This window comes from Cantharellus anzutake (assembly GCF_015039405.1).
Source record: "Cantharellus anzutake strain C23 chromosome Unknown EI90scaffold_1, whole genome shotgun sequence".
NCBI classification, from domain to species: Eukaryota; Fungi; Basidiomycota; class Agaricomycetes; order Cantharellales; family Hydnaceae; genus Cantharellus; species Cantharellus anzutake.
Genome location: NW_024066951.1, coordinates 1,203,650 through 1,217,977, shown reverse-complemented (window position 1 = coordinate 1,217,977; position 14,328 = coordinate 1,203,650). Strand labels below are relative to the sequence as shown.

General features: G+C 49.3%; 8 protein-coding genes across 8 annotated transcripts, besides 5 other annotated features; 4 read left to right on the top strand and 4 right to left on the bottom strand.

Annotated features, from left to right (window-relative positions):
- Positions 1-889: 889 nt before the first annotated feature.
- EI90DRAFT_3010816 (uncharacterized protein) lies at positions 890-1,503 on the top strand (the record flags this gene model as incomplete). Its single annotated transcript, XM_039056407.1, has 3 exons — positions 890-1,069; positions 1,123-1,279; positions 1,340-1,503. The coding sequence occupies 3 exons, from the start codon at positions 890-892 to the stop codon at positions 1,501-1,503; spliced, it is 501 nt and encodes a 166-aa protein (XP_038923873.1).
- A 183-nt stretch (positions 1,504-1,686) lies between these two features.
- EI90DRAFT_3010815 (uncharacterized protein) lies at positions 1,687-2,785 on the top strand (the record flags this gene model as incomplete). Its single annotated transcript, XM_039056406.1, is given in 4 exon segments — positions 1,687-1,834; positions 1,981-2,094; positions 2,312-2,726; positions 2,746-2,785. 4 exon segments carry the CDS (start codon positions 1,687-1,689, stop codon positions 2,783-2,785), a joined length of 717 nt encoding a protein of 238 aa, XP_038923872.1.
- Positions 2,786-3,269: 484 nt separating this feature from the next.
- Positions 3,270-3,299: a sequence feature (Protein overlapping with rRNA (EI90DRAFT_3010814, KAF8343984.1) was converted to a misc_feature.).
- Positions 3,300-3,636: 337 nt separating this feature from the next.
- Positions 3,637-3,642: a sequence feature (Protein overlapping with rRNA (EI90DRAFT_3010814, KAF8343984.1) was converted to a misc_feature.).
- A 128-nt stretch (positions 3,643-3,770) lies between these two features.
- Positions 3,771-3,889: a sequence feature (Protein overlapping with rRNA (EI90DRAFT_3010814, KAF8343984.1) was converted to a misc_feature.).
- A 213-nt stretch (positions 3,890-4,102) lies between these two features.
- Positions 4,103-4,196: a sequence feature (Protein overlapping with rRNA (EI90DRAFT_3010814, KAF8343984.1) was converted to a misc_feature.).
- Positions 4,197-4,258: 62 nt separating this feature from the next.
- Positions 4,259-4,414: a sequence feature (Protein overlapping with rRNA (EI90DRAFT_3010814, KAF8343984.1) was converted to a misc_feature.).
- A 378-nt stretch (positions 4,415-4,792) lies between these two features.
- Positions 4,793-5,367, bottom strand: EI90DRAFT_3027778 (uncharacterized protein). The gene is made up of 2 exons (XM_039058017.1): positions 5,016-5,367; positions 4,793-4,958 (listed from the first exon to the last, which is right to left on the bottom strand). Exon 1 carries the CDS (start codon positions 5,261-5,263, stop codon positions 5,048-5,050), a length of 216 nt encoding a protein of 71 aa, XP_038923871.1. The 5' UTR covers positions 5,264-5,367; the 3' UTR covers positions 4,793-4,958; positions 5,016-5,047.
- A 2,837-nt stretch (positions 5,368-8,204) lies between these two features.
- Positions 8,205-8,674, top strand: EI90DRAFT_3027762 (uncharacterized protein). The gene has a single exon (XM_039058016.1). The coding sequence runs from the start codon at positions 8,446-8,448 to the stop codon at positions 8,629-8,631; it is 186 nt and encodes a 61-aa protein (XP_038923870.1). The 5' UTR covers positions 8,205-8,445; the 3' UTR covers positions 8,632-8,674.
- A 510-nt stretch (positions 8,675-9,184) lies between these two features.
- On the top strand, positions 9,185-9,936 carry EI90DRAFT_3284500 (uncharacterized protein; the record flags this gene model as incomplete). The annotated part of the gene is made up of 3 exons (XM_039066929.1): positions 9,185-9,412; positions 9,438-9,614; positions 9,664-9,936. Exons 1-3 carry the CDS (start codon positions 9,272-9,274, stop codon positions 9,934-9,936), a joined length of 591 nt encoding a protein of 196 aa, XP_038923869.1. The 5' UTR covers positions 9,185-9,271.
- Position 9,937: 1 nt separating this feature from the next.
- Positions 9,938-11,211, bottom strand: EI90DRAFT_3027757 (uncharacterized protein). Its single transcript, XM_039058015.1, has one exon. The coding sequence runs from the start codon at positions 10,879-10,881 to the stop codon at positions 10,432-10,434; it is 450 nt and encodes a 149-aa protein (XP_038923868.1). The 5' UTR covers positions 10,882-11,211; the 3' UTR covers positions 9,938-10,431.
- Positions 11,212-11,216: 5 nt separating this feature from the next.
- On the bottom strand, positions 11,217-13,432 carry EI90DRAFT_34549 (heat shock protein SSA1). The gene is made up of 2 exons (XM_039067507.1): positions 13,151-13,432; positions 11,217-13,071 (listed from the first exon to the last, which is right to left on the bottom strand). The coding sequence occupies exons 1-2, from the start codon at positions 13,337-13,339 to the stop codon at positions 11,407-11,409; spliced, it is 1,854 nt and encodes a 617-aa protein (XP_038923867.1). The 5' UTR covers positions 13,340-13,432; the 3' UTR covers positions 11,217-11,406.
- EI90DRAFT_3027752 (heat shock protein 70) lies at positions 13,296-13,926 on the bottom strand. Its single transcript, XM_039058014.1, is given in 5 exon segments — positions 13,296-13,452; positions 13,508-13,663; positions 13,678-13,728; positions 13,744-13,776; positions 13,801-13,926. 2 exon segments carry the CDS (start codon positions 13,605-13,607, stop codon positions 13,349-13,351), a joined length of 204 nt encoding a protein of 67 aa, XP_038923866.1. The 5' UTR covers positions 13,608-13,663; positions 13,678-13,728; positions 13,744-13,776; positions 13,801-13,926; the 3' UTR covers positions 13,296-13,348.
- Between the last annotated feature and the right edge of the window lie 402 nt (positions 13,927-14,328).

Sequence of the window (14,328 nt, the reverse complement as noted above, 5' to 3'; positions counted from 1 at the left end):
TATGTAGGCGATGATGAAGTTCCATCGCTTTCCAGGCAATTCTATATCGGACATTCCCGATTGTTCCATAAATGTCTACAAGGTTCTTCTTACTTCTTTATTCGTAACTAAGCGCTTGAACTTGTGTATTTGGGGCGCTTCCTCACCTTATTCGCTCATAAATTGTGGGTTGAACATGCCACCTATTTCTGGAAAATTTGCTTGTAAATAGTTGTATGTTCAATCTTCGACGCTGGTTTACGTATTCTAGAAGCATCGATGGGTCTACATCGCTTCTGTTCCATCAAATGAACCGCTTTGGTCGCTCTTTGCCGCCCCGCTGCTACATATCAACTCAATTTCCTTCGCACATCCTTACATATCAAAAAGACCATCATATTACCGCCTCTTTTTCACGTATAACATTTATTCCGTAAGTATGTGCTTATTGGGGTCAGGAGCGAGGAGCGAGGAGGGGACCGTTGGGCATCGAAGCGCGGGGCGCTAATGTCGGTTATGGGTTCCTTGAGCAATGTATGTCTCAACTCCGCCCCGAGAATTATGGACAAAAGTGACACTGCCTATTCTGTCTTCGTCCTTGTGAAGACCGTCACTGGACCGTCTCCGGTTGTGGTTTGGGAATTGCCGTTTACATGGGAACTTTGTCTCGCCAATCATTTCTCTTATCGTTGTCCCTGTGTCCCCCCCCCCCACACACACTGTGTGACACGCAAAATTTCAAGCGATGCGAAGCGCATTAAATATGTAAATAATGCAAAGTTACGCGCTTAAATTTTGGGATTGAATAACTGCGCTTTGATCCTTGGAGTTTATGGTGCGCGCCAAGGTCCGCGAAGTTTGAATTCAACTTGCTTCCGTCACGGGCGACCGCCATGCCAACCGCCATGCCATGTCGAATTCCCCGGAATATCTAACATACTTCGTCTCCTGTCCCGACTACGGCCTCATCGGACCAATTGGTCTACATCTCCATGATGTTAAGTTTGACATGCAAATTCGCGATCAGATTTACGAAAAGCACCCACGGCTACATGACAATTTCGATCCCACCGAGCTTCTCTTGTACAAGGTGAGGCAGTAAGCCCCTTCTGTCTGATGATCCACTGCACTCATCCAAATAAGCCGGAAAATTTGACGAAAAGAGGCGAGGGGCAGCTTATTGATAGAGTAATGGCTAGCATCAACGGAAAGGATCCTCTTGATGAAGAAGAAGAAATAGGCGACGTTTTTGGAGAAGGCTTTAGGGACCAGGTTCATGTGGTAGTCAAAGTAGAGCATAGTGAGTGGTATAGCTTCGTTGCTTCGGCTCAGATGTTTAATCACCCCAATTTGGCTGTAGCCTTGCCCAAACGGCGGAGGCCCCCTCCCCGGGATGAGGAGCCAGAACGTCTCAAAAAGATCTTGAGGGTGGCCCCATCCGCTCTTTCCAAGCCCAGCAGGTTCAAAACCGCAACCGGCCATTCGACCATTACACCGTTCCCCACCGAGACAATTCAAGGATGATTGTGCGGCGTCGCCAACAGCATCGGCGCAAGGGCTTCTTCAAGAGCTCACTACAGCTGCATGCGAATGGTATGATGATCAAACCTCTCGTAGGTCGGCAATTTAAAAGGTTTTGGATGACCACGAGATTCCCATGGAGCCAGGAACCGTCCATCATACTGAGTTCAAAACTGTAAAGTCATCATGCCGCCTACTATTGGAGAATGCGAAAATGATCCTGGTTCTGGCTCCGCCCTCTTCGAAGCTGTCGGTTGTTACGCACAATTCCTACATAATGCGCTTGGAGAGGTCCGCCAGTCCCGCTTCTCATGTATTCTCATGATTGATTTAGGTATGTTGACCATCTGTAAATTTTCAAAACATTAATGAAGTGGGTTAGGGTCATTACACTTGGCTTTTATGGTTGTTTGTAGACGGGAAAGAACATAAATGTGGAACCCTTGACTCCCATGCATGATTTAACGTTCCACTGGACAGACGAAGCTAGCAGGAGTGCTATTGCGTCTAGCCTGAATGCTTTCAAGAAAGCTGTCGAGTGGATTGAGAGGTACTACGAGTCGCTCCCTCGCTCCCTGGTCCTGGAAATAGATCGTACATTTCCCTACCCAACAAGCTAAGACGGATCGGGATATTGACTTGACCTATCGATCACGAGTCGAGGAAACAGCAAACAAACGGTAGACCTTGTGCACCAAGTTTGCGAGACGCTATCCGAATGAGGCTCATCGATTACTTGCCGACCTGGGACATGCGCCCCGGCTTCGACAGGTGGCTTCGCTTCCTGGAAGTTGGTTCATGGTCGTCATAGATTTTTCACCATATCGTCCACTTTCTGGCGTTGCGCTCTCGGGCGGTAAGCGGGAACTCGTGAAATCTAAGATGCGAAATATCGTTCAGACGTTGCACGACAATAACACCGTCCATGGCGATACTCGAGAGGTGAGCACCCTCGTTGATCCCGAGACACTGGCTATCCATCTGTTAGATTTTGATTGGGCAGGAACATACCAGGAAGTCAGATACCCAGGGGGAGTTAATACGAATACTATTGAACGACCAGATGGTGTATCGGACGGGGAACTAATTACCAAAGACCACGATAAGGCAATGGTTCGCCGTTTCTTCCGTGTTCGAATGAGGTATTTTCACTTCGTTTCTCTGGAGCATCGTGCTGTACAATACATACTGGGCAACACCCGCGGTTCAGAATCTGGGCTGATCCTGTGCGCGATACAATTGCAGCATTATAGAAACCCTCACGGGGAAAATTGGAGTTGCGTAAAAAAAAACCCATTTTAAATATGGGGATCGACCTCTCTCAGATCTAACTTTCCTACTTTTTCCAACGGTTAGGTTCTAAGCACAGGAGGGACATTTTTGCTGGAAGATCTTTGCGAGAAAGTCATATATGGCCTCAAATGGCCAGGATCGTCAGCACATCCTAGCTCAGTATCGAAACTCCATTCGGCATCGCATCTTTACAGTTGCGCCATCCAGGGAAAAGGGACATATGGCCACGCATCGATCTGAGGGCCGGACTGAGTTTTCTTTCACTTGCACGAAGACTCGGCAAAACTTTCGCTCATGATACGGTGAGAGGTCACCCGTCAGTCTATTACGCAGGAAAGGCGTGCCCAAAGGACGTCCAAGACCCCCAAACGCCACCCTTCCTCGCGGATTTTTTGGTGACTATCTTCCATCTGCGAAGAATCACTGGAATATGAAATTTGGCCGGTATGACCTTGGTGTGATAGGTTCCATGAAGCATGGTTATGATCATGATTGTTCCAGGAGAAGTAAGCCATTTGCAATTGGAAGGTTGTTGTTGTTGACGTGGCAACCCGACGTGGCGGGTGGCAGAAGGACCTGGGCCGCACAAAGGTCCGAAACCTCATGTTGTTCGCCTTTGTAGTCCCCCCTTTTGTCTTGCAGCACCGTCTGTGACGCGAAGCCACTTGTTAATGTGTATAAGCGCTTTACCATCCACGCATGGCAAAAACACTAGTAAAGGTTAGAGCGATTGGGCATCTGTCACATCAGTTCATGTCCAGGTTGGGGAAAGAGTGTCCGTAACACATGCAAAAGGAGGAGTTCCGGTTGTGGGTTGCATGATATGGCTTTGAAATTACGCAGCAAGATGTAAGTACCAATTCTCAGATAATACTGCAAGCATCAGGTGGCTGAAATAACAGTTGTCATTGACAATATGTCGTACAAGCTTTAAACGTGTGTCGTTGATCGTTAAAGGATGTTCAAAAATTCCGTAGCTGAAAGCGCCATTGGCGATGGAGGGGAGAGAAGAAGCGGAAGTGGCAGACAAAAAAGAGAAAGGCCACGAAGCTTGGGGCCCTGGGTTGAATGATAGGGTGGGAGTGAAAATTGACAAGTGACTAGGAGCACCAGCGATCAAGGGTTATCGATAGTAGCTGAATGTCACTAGGACACTGGCAGATGGCTAGATCGGGAAGGGGCGAACCGTGAGGTAGAACATTTCAAGACAATCGAAGCCTGAGATATGATGCAGAAAGGACTCCACTTTTTTGTCTCGACGTCGGCATCGGCATGCTATTCCCGAGGCGAATTGATGGTGTACGTACAGCTGTGGCGGTAAGGTGACAGGATATGCAGGCGAAGCAGTGCAAGTTATTGCCCAAAGTGGTTTTGTGCGGCCAGTTGGTGGTAAGGGGAGTCACGTGTGTGTCTGGATCTGGAGCCGAGATCAAATACTGATTGCTTATGATGGTCATTTTGATAGTGCTCTACTGCTGCAACAAGGAGAGCAGGGTCGGAAAGAACTGGAAAACTCATCATGGGGCTTAAGAATGTATCGTCGGACATCCACGGCCATGGGACTCGTGAAGCACCGCATCCCGTCCGATCTGCGAAGTTAAGCCGGGTACCGCTTGGTTAGTACCATGGTAGTCCTTCAATGTACCGTTCGGTCGCTTGATTGTCACGCGGAACGTCACATCTCCAATCGAGAGTTGCGGACAGCGTCTTGGACCTGCTCACTCCAGTGAACAAGAGAGAGCGATGGATGCGGCTTTCTGGATGGGACTACATGGAAACCCCGAGGTGCTGTGGTTTTTGTTTGTTTTGCTCTGTTTTTTTGTTTTTTTGTTTTTTTTTTGTTTTTTGGCTTCCGTCTTTCCATGAACCTTCTTCTGTCAGTGTCGAACCGCACGCATGCACGCATCCCGGCATGCACAGCACTCCATCGCTCCCATTGGAATGTTCATGTTAATATCTACATATTTTGTTCGACCTCATTGTTAATTTTCCTATGACCTCAACTGTTCCAATGTTCTTGTCGCACTGCACACACACGCACACAATGACTACCGAAGTACTCACTACTCACGTTCTGGGATGTGATGCAATTCAAGACAGTGAGTGGACTGGTCGCTCGCAAGGATAGGATGTATGAGGAATGCCATACAACTTCAGATGACATGGTGCGGGGTTCAGACCGTCGAACAAAGCTCGACTCTGAATGGTGTCTGTGTGTAAAGGACGCGCAACGGAGTAGCGGGAACAAGGCTATTCACAGTTGAACCCTTTGTTGTTCAGCTAAGAAGTTATTCGTGGCTACACGTCGAACGCGATGTCCAACAACTGGGTTAGGGTTTGAACAGGCCTCCGTCGTAACACAGGAGAAGGCCTTATCATAGGGGTCCAAATCGATCCTGCGACTTGCGGATCCATTGTAGGGAGCGCTCAGCAGCAACAAGGCAGCAATCAAAGGCTCTTCACAGCTCATTGATCAAATAAAGTCCACGAGGGACTGCGCGCGGGACTAGGCGAGCGAGATCGATCGGAAGCATCGAAATCAACGAAATAAGATGAATCATCACTTAGTACGCCTGTCGCGCAATCCTGCTACGCAAGCGGAGTAGGTGGAGTATATAAGGCAGACTTGAAGCGAGAGACATCGTGGGTCCGTGCGACCGGACAAGAGAAGGTCAACGTTGCAATTGCTTCGGATGAATTGATATGATCATTTTAACCTTTCTCATAGGCAGGAACCCAGCCCCTATGACTTCGTAATAATACCTTTCTCACTTCGTGCAGAGAGCCAATGGTGCGCAGGAGTGTATTAACGTTCGTCATAATCGTCGACCTTTAACTCGAAGCTTTAGAATCATGCGTAGTCTCATCTCTCGAGCTCCAACGTTTGAGAGTGAATGCTATGGAACTAAGCGACTAAGCAGAGGTATCTCACCATAACCCTCAAACTGGACAAGTTGCAGTATTTCTTTGTTTGGGATCGCAGATAAGGGTTGATTGATGGCGCCGCGATATCCACGAATATGTTCGCATAAGACAATTCCTCCGCTCAAGGGATTACTGGCGCATGGGTGTGTGATAGAGTTGATTTGGCGGGGGTGTGGAAGGATAGGTGACTACCGTTACGGATATGACATGGGCAATGTAAAATAAAGGGCTTCGCGAAAGAGGTGGATTATACTAACATCTGTGTTAACAATAACCAATGTGGGGCGCGTTCAGTGCAGTCTTAAAACGCGATTGATTCATTGAACGTCGGAGGCCTGGAGGATTGTGACAGCCCAAATTTATCGGGAAATCCGACATGCAGCCATGTTCTGCCATTTCCAAATGAAAATCGCCTGACGAAATTTGCAGGAATAGCGGGAAGGTGATCGGTAATAATTCAATGAACCGCTGACCTGATTCATGTTGTCGTTCCTCGCCCCGTCGTGAGGTTCTGTCGATTTTCCCTTCACCTAAGGCTCTGTCCGCGTTGCGGCTGTCGCACCGAATAGTCCCACCACGCGGGAGAATTGGAATAGGGCTTACTCTTTTTCTCTGGAAGGCTCTGGAAACAGGAAGACTTCAGCCCACGGCTTGGATATGATCACAGGGTGAGGACAAAAATACCATGCTCCTAAAACACTGATTCAACCGATAGTCAATCTGACGACTCCTTGCATAAACCACTGCTTGAGTGCGGCGGGAACCAGCTAATGGGGCGAACTGTCAAGTGCTGACCACATGGCTCATATACAATCTTCAGCTCGCATTGACCAGCTATTTGGAAAATTAAATGCCGGTACCGGGAGTTGGACCACTGCAGTCAATGAGGCATCTGCGCTGGAGAGGATCTCCAAAAGCCTCGCTGGGTTCAACCCACTGTAATTCATCGATCCGCCAGTTGTTTCTTCTGACGTATTTGATCCCCTAGGCAACTCCGCAGCGATGAGCTTGTAGACAGTCGTGTCTATATATCGCTGTGGACACCAGTGCTTCATGGCACAGGCCAACAACGGAACCCTCGGCGTTCCCGAAGCTCCAGGGTTTGGACTCAAAGACTTGCCAGCACAGATTATTGCAAAAGAAGCAACGCATTCCCGTTGGATTTCTGAGTTGTTGGGGATTGACGATGCGATGGCCAGCTTCGTCAATTAGGTTTTAAATAAACCTCCGCCATAACGCAAGGGAGGATCCAACTTTGATGTCCTTACGAGGGTTCTCAAACGTTCCTGTACGAAGCGCTCAGTAGCAACTGCGATCAAATCACGTTCACGAGGAACTGGACCTTAAACTAGGCGGGAAGACCAAAAGCTAGGCAGGATACCAGCCTCTATAAGAATACCAAAAGCATGCGCTTCAAGTTAACGAAATGAGATCAATCATCAGTGGAGAGCACGTTTGTCGCGCAGCCCTGCATATAATATGAGCAGCATGAGCGCAGTATATGTAAGAAGCGAAGAACATCGTAAATCCATGCGACCAGATAAGATGTATCGGATACGAGCGCATCAGTGTTACAATGAGTTCGGGAACTGACGGACAAATGGATATGATTGAATTGGACTTTCAGCCTTGTGCGGAGGCTTGATAAAGCGCCAGAACTGTGGTGTCATCTAGCCTCCGAGTTTCGAGATCCATCGCTCACGAAACTAAGCAGAACATCTCACAATAACCCTCAAGCTAGACGAGCTGCAGCATCTGTTTGCGTGCGCGGTGAGCTTAGATTGCAATCTTCGGGGCTGCAGATAAGGGTTGCGATATTCACCCATGGACTCGCATGATTCATTTTCTTCGCTGAAGGGACCACTGATGTAGAGTCGATCGCCAATATTGAAGGTGGCCGGTACCCGCAGATGCGGCGCTCAGTGAGTGATTTTTGCCCACCAACCGTTATGATGGGAAGAGCAGAATGAAATAACATGGTCTTCACCGACACGCGCGCGATGCTTCATCCAAACTCCTGACAGTGATCTGTGAGCCAGGTTTACAGATACGAGCATATATTGGAGAAAGGGGTGCGGTTTTTGACGCTACGATAAACAGGAACGCGGGACTTTCTCAAACGTACAGCTCGAACTGAGGAAATCAACCACCTCGAACAAGAGCCTCGCAACATAACAAATACCTGGAGGAGAACTTGAGCAAGCAAACAGCCAGACAGTCCCTAGGAGAGCAGCACTTGGAGTGGTTGATAACCTGCGGTAACTCCTCTCGGCTATGGATGTGTAAATTGTTCCCTCGGCGGTTGATGGCAGAATGCGCCCATTGTTCACCCTCTCTTTGGGACAGGCGTGCCAATGGCGCCATATATGTTTGATCGTCGACCGTGGACGGCCATGATATCATCACCATCCTGACCGACAGAGTTGCTTATCAATGAATAGATCCATGTACAGAATCGAGAAACTCACAGATTTGTGATGGCTTTGCACGCATCCGACAGCGTTGGGTGGCCACCCTGGCCACCCATAATCCCCGGCATATCCTAGGGGGGATGGCATACTGGTGATTGGGTGAGGAGGGATGTCTCCATTCCACCAAGCGCTTGGCGGCGGCATCACTGGCACGACCCCACACTGGACAGATTGAATGCCCGGTCCAGTGTTGAGCCCTGGATTCATGGGGTGGATTTGTGATGGATATGGAGCGCAGGGTTGGGGATGACTGCAAATGGCGTTTCTGATCTCTTCGCGGGTTTTGGGGCCACGATTGCGACGGTATGATACTCTGAATACGCCTTTTTGTTTTGTTCGATATCCCTGCAACCTTGATGAGCCAGGTGCGGACACATCCCGATTCTGGAGGGAGGTGTCCAAGATGCAGGGCGTAGGTGCAGCGCATTGTGCGTGTGCGTAAGCGGAGTACATCTCTAGGCCCTGGTTTGATTTTGGATAAAGGAATGCTGTATCTACAACCAGAATCGTCACTTTGACCTATTTCTTCCACCTGGAGCAATGACACAAACTTTGAGAAGAGCCCAATGCAAACGAACACTCGGGAGCTGCCTTCCTCTTGCCTTTTCCGGCTAAGCTGTTGGCCTTCAGTACGTAGCTGGATCAAGGGCAACGGAAAATTTAGCCTCAGTGCATGGAGGGCAGCAGAAGGAGATAAGATATATGGAGAGACGAGTCCGGGACTCAGTATGGCAGCGAATTGAGAAGGGATTTAGTTCATCCAAACGAAAAAGTAACCCAAGCAGCCTCATGGTAAATTCGCTTCAAATTTGATCTAAAATTTTCCCATCCAGGTACTCCAAAGGACTTATGTTAGGCATCGAGAAAGGGGATTGCTGAGCTTTAGGTTCAGGCCCTCGCCGTCTGTGCATTCTCCTGTCATTTGCAGGTCTGCGTTGAGAGTCGATAGCTGACATCGAGACCAACATCGGCACCCTGTCTACCACAAGATTCGTCAGGACCATCCGGCCCTCTGTACGGCTTCCGCAGCATCCAATCCGCAGCTCACTCAAGGTCTCCTCATATTCCTCCTTTCCAACCTCATGAGAAGTATCCAACCACGAGATCGCCTCCTGAATCGCCTTATGAAGGTCTTGAACCATGTGAAGCAAATTTTAAGTGCACAACTTGAGATCGTTCTTGGCCGCAACGGCCTTGCGCTCGATTTCCTCCTCCGACTTGTCGTTAGTATTTGTGATACGGTCACAGTGGTCGAAACGTTCAAGATGCCATATCGAATATGACCCCAATCCCACGTTGGATACCAGAAAGCTCGAACTTGCCGAGGAGATTGTTGTCCTTGGCGGGTGCGCTCTCACCTGGATCAACACACTAGAGTGGTTGTCGGAATCGACAGAGACAATCTCAAATCGCTTCATCGGCACGGTGGTTGATGAGAGGACTTGAAGACACCATCGATTCTCGATACCGATAGATAGAGGAGCGACATCAAGAAGGTCTCCGAGGCATCGCCAGAAAGGATAACTGCCTGGACGGTAGCACCACGAGCGACGGCCTCGTCAGGGTTGATCGACTTGGTGGGCTTTTCATTGAAGAAGTTCGAGACGAGTTTGTTGATGCGAGGGATACGGGTGGAGCCACCGGCCAAGACGATCTCATGGACCTTGGACTTGTCAGTTTTGGAATCACAAAGAACCTTCTCGACGAGTTCGAGGGTGCTACCCTCATGGCTCGACTCGAAGCCTGAGAGGCAGAAGAAAGGGTACCTTTGGTGCGTTCGCACGCGGTACGTAATCGTCGAAGAGCACGGGCATTCGTCGAAAGGTCGTTCGCTTGAACTCCTGGACGAAGCGGTTGACGAGACAGTTGTACCACCCAAGTGAGAATTGCCGGCAGTGGCCTTGACGACGAAGATAGTCCCTTAAATGGTCAAGAACCTCCACCAAGATCGAAAATAAGGACGTTACGCTCCCTCCGAGCCTTACTCTCAAGAACATAAGCGGTGGCAGCACCGGGTTCGCTGATGATACGGACGTTCAAACCCGCAATGACACCAGCATCTTTCGTGGCCTGTCTTTGCGAGCAGTTGAGGCGGGGACGGTAATAACAGCATTCGTAATAGTTTGACCAAGATAGGCATCAGTAGTTTCCATCTTGATGAGGACCATGGATGAAATTTCTTCGGGAGTCTTAAAGAGGCAATGTGTCGGCTTTAGCTCAGGACGATTGGGGACGAGGTGTGTCAAGGCATATAAACATCGCCACTTACAAAATCATTCTGCTCCCCACAGGAAGAGACCCGAATGATGGGCTTGTTGCCTCTGTCTATGATTCTGAAGGGGAGCCCTTCGAGATCGGACTGAACTCCAGGGCCGTTGAATTTCCGCCCAATCAGGCGATCAGCATTAGAAACTCTAAAGGGTAAAGCACAGGTTAAGGCAAGATGTATGAAGCATCTTGGCAAAACTTCCGTATTGTGCAAGTTCATGAATGCTCGGTTTTTAGCAACATCGCCAATCAAACGCTTGTTTTCAACGAAAGCGACACAGGATGGTGTTGTACGGTTACTCTCTGTTCGAAAGATGATGATCGTTAGTGGACCCAACCGAAGGAAATTCTCAACAGACGACCATTGGGAATAATTTCCACGCCGGGCCCCAAGATCAATTCCGATAGCTTTTGTCGACACCATGTTAGCTTAACGCATGACGACTTCACGGCAGTTGAGTTTTGATGCTGCGGTGATAAGGTGATCGAACGAAGAGCCTCACGGCAGGGCATTCAACGATCAGAGAGATACCCTGTTGAACATATATAGTGATGATGGTGAATCCGTTTCAAAGAAATAAGTGCATGGTGCATGTGGAATCCGTGGTGGAATCCGAATTCATGAGAAGCGAACGCACGGAGGCCATCAGCGCCCAGCAGCAAACACCAGCATTGTGCATTGTTCAGTAGCAGCGCTTCGCCCGGCCTGGAGGGGCTTCTTGTTGCGCTTCATTCCAGCCGACACCTCACTTCGCGCAACGTGGGGATCTTCATAAACCAGAATCTAAATAATTGTTTTTCTTTCTCTCCCAACAATTGTATAATAAGGAGCATCAGGTATGAAGGGGTTATTGTGATGTGTGGGAGGGGGAATGAGAAATGGATGTTTGCAACGAGGATAGGGAATATTCGTGATGCGAGGAACGAAAGCAGCCAGGTGAGTATGCTGTCAATCAACTTCCTCAACGCTCGGACCATCATCGGCTCCAGGCCCAGGGAAACCGCCTGGAGCACCACCTAGGAAGCCGCCAGCACCAAAGAAGCCGCCAGCACCACTGTACAACTTCCGCATGATCGGATTCGCAATCTGCTCAAGCTCCTTCTGCCTCTCCTCGTACTCCTCCGTGCTGGCCTCCTGCGAAACATCCAACCACGAGATCGCCTCCTTGATCGCCTTCCCAAGTTTCTCCTTATCCGCAGCACCGAACTTGTCGGCGAGCTTCTCATCTTGGATCGAATTGCGCAAATTGTAAGCGTACGATTCAAGACCGTTTTTAGCTGAGCTGCGGGCGGCTTCATCTTCATCTTCTTGCTTGTACTTCTCAGCCTCAGATACCATGCGGTCGATTTCCTCTTTCGATAGATGTCCTTTATCGTTGGTAATCGTGATACGATTCGACTTACCGGTCCGCTTATCGGTAGCCGAGACAATCAAGATACCATTCGCATCAACATCGAATGTGACCTCGATCTGAGGAACGCCACGTGGTGCAGGGGGGATACCAGAAAGTTCGAACTTTCCAAGAAGGTTGTTGTCCTTGGTGCGTGGACATTCACCCTCGTACACCTTGATCAATACGCCGGGCTGATTGTCGGAATACGTGGAGAAAATCTCGGACCGCTTGGTGGGCACGGTCGTGTTACGCTTAATAAGGGGAGTGAAGACGCCGGCGGTCTCGATGCCAAGGGAAAGAGGAGCACCGTCAGGGAGAGAATCCGGAGCCTCCTCCAAGGTATCGACACCAAGGGAAAGAGGAGCAACATCAAGGAGGAGAAAATCCTTAGTCTTTTCCGAGGTATCCCCGGACAGGATAGCGGCCTGGACAGCGGCACCAACGGCGACGGCCTCGTCACGGTTGATCAACTTGTTGGGCTCCTTGCCATCGAAGAAGTCCGAGACGAGCTTGATGATACGAGGGATACGAGTGGAGCCACCGGCCAAGACAATCTCATGAACGTTGGACTTATGGATACGGGAATCACGAAGAACTCTATGGACAGGTTCGAGGGTGCGACGGAAGAGACCTTGGCAGAGTTCCTCGAAGCGAGCACGGGTTATGGTAGTATAGAAGTCGATATCCCCGTAGAGCGAGTCAATTTCAATTGAAGCCCGAGCAGCAGAAGAAAGGGTACGCTTGGCGCGTTCGCATGCCGTGCGTAGTCGTCGAAGAGCAAGGGCATTCGTCGAGAGGTCTTTCTTGTGCTTGCGCTTGAACTCCTGAACAAAGTGGCCGACGAGACTATTATCGAAATCTTCACCGCCCAAGTGAGGATCACCAGCGACTGCCTTGACTTCGAAGGTAGTACCCTCGTCTATGGTTAAAAGCGACACACTGACAGTGCCGCCTCCAAGATCGAAAATGAGGACATTATATCCATCCCGGACCACGTGGGGATCGCGGAGGTGGTAGGCGATAGCAGCAGCGGTAGGTTCGTGGATGATCCGAAGGACCTTCAAACCCGCAATAGTACCAGCACCCTTTGTGGCCTGTCGCTGCGAGTAGTTGAAGAAGGTGGGGACAGTGATAACAGCGTTGGTAATGGTCTGACCAAGATAGGCTTCGGCAACCTCTTTCATCTTGGTGAGGACCATGGACGAAATTTCCTCGGGGGTCTAAGAAAGCAATGTGTCAGCCCAAGTTCTGGATGATTGGAAACAAAGTATCTCAAGGAACATGAAGATCGCTACTTACAAATTCCTTCTGCTCCCCACGAAAAGAGACTTGAATGATGGGCTTGTTGCCTTTGTCTGTGACTTTGAAGGGGAATCCATTGAGATCAGACTGAACTCCAGGATCGTCGAATTTCCGCCCAATCAAACGTTTGGCATTGGAAACTCTCAAGAATAAAGCACAAGTTAGGACAAAGTGTATAAAGCACATAGGCAAGATTTACGTGTTATTTGGGTTCATGAATGTTTGGTTTTTAGCAGCATCACCGATCAGACGCCTGCTTCCAGTGAAAGCGACACAGGATGGTGTCGTACGGTCACCCTCTGTTTGAAAGATCACGATCGTTAGTGGACCCAACTCTGAAGGGAATGCCCAACGGACGGTCATTGGGAATGATTTCAACACGATCATTGTGCCAGACACCAACGCAAGAGTAGGTGGTCCCAAGATCAATTCCGATAGCTTTATTCCACGCCATGTTAGCTTAACGCACGACGAGTTCACGGCTGAGTTTCGATGCTGCGATGACGAAGGGAGGCAATCGAAGGAGGAGCCTCACGGCAGGGCGTTCAGTGATAAAATACGGAGGAAGAAAAGCCCTGTTGAACAGATATGGATAACGATGGTGAATCCATTTCAAAGGAATCCGAATTCATGAGAAACGCACGGAGGACACTGGCGGCGTAGCTGCATGCGCGAATTGTGGTTCGGACGAACGATGAATTGGGTGTTCTCCACGCTCCTCCACCCCCTCAGCTGGGTGGTATCGATTTTGATTGATCGAATTGAGCGAACGTCCCGGCGCTTGAAACGCACAGGTGTAATATTGTTCATCTGCAAGCCACATTTCGACAAAGCCATGTGGTCGCATGATGTTGTTCACTCTCAATGATCGGGGAAATCTGCTGCTTTGTCATAAGAATTTAAGTGATGTTGCAGTCAGACGCAAAGGAGAGTCGAAAGTGAGGTGCGTTCTTGTCCAACAAGGGTCCAGGGCCAGTTTGCGGGGTTTAATTTCATCTGTCATGTGTAGTTCGGCCTAGCCCATACCTTCTGTGTTATTCGGCGCCGAGTACAGTACTAAAGCTCCGAGGGGACGGTAATCATCATCCAAGTGACAAGCTTCCCTTCATAGGTGCTGCCCATTTTATGGGTTCCTTATCCTTCTGGACGATAAAGGCGACACATCACCATCTTCA

Coding starts and splice junctions, on each gene's coding strand:
- EI90DRAFT_3027757 (XM_039058015.1), bottom strand. CDS start 10,881: ATGGTGTCGACAAAAGCTATCGGAATTGATCTTGGGGCCCGGCGTGGA.
- EI90DRAFT_34549 (XM_039067507.1), bottom strand. CDS start 13,339: ATGTGCTTTATACACTTTGTCCTAACTTGTGCTTTATTCTTGAGAGTT. Junction 13,072..13,150: donor GTGGGGAGCAGAAGGAATTT/GTAAGTAGCGAT, acceptor TTGCTTTCTTAG/ACCCCCGAGGAAATTTCGTC.
- EI90DRAFT_3027752 (XM_039058014.1), bottom strand. CDS start 13,607: ATGGCGTGGAATAAAGCTATCGGAATTGATCTTGGGACCACCTACTCT. Junction 13,453..13,507: donor AATCATTCCCAATGACCGTC/CGTTGGGCATTC, acceptor TCTTTCAAACAG/AGGGTGACCGTACGACACCA.
- EI90DRAFT_3027762 (XM_039058016.1), top strand. CDS start 8,446: ATGGCGTTTCTGATCTCTTCGCGGGTTTTGGGGCCACGATTGCGACGG.
- EI90DRAFT_3027778 (XM_039058017.1), bottom strand. CDS start 5,263: ATGAGCTGTGAAGAGCCTTTGATTGCTGCCTTGTTGCTGCTGAGCGCT.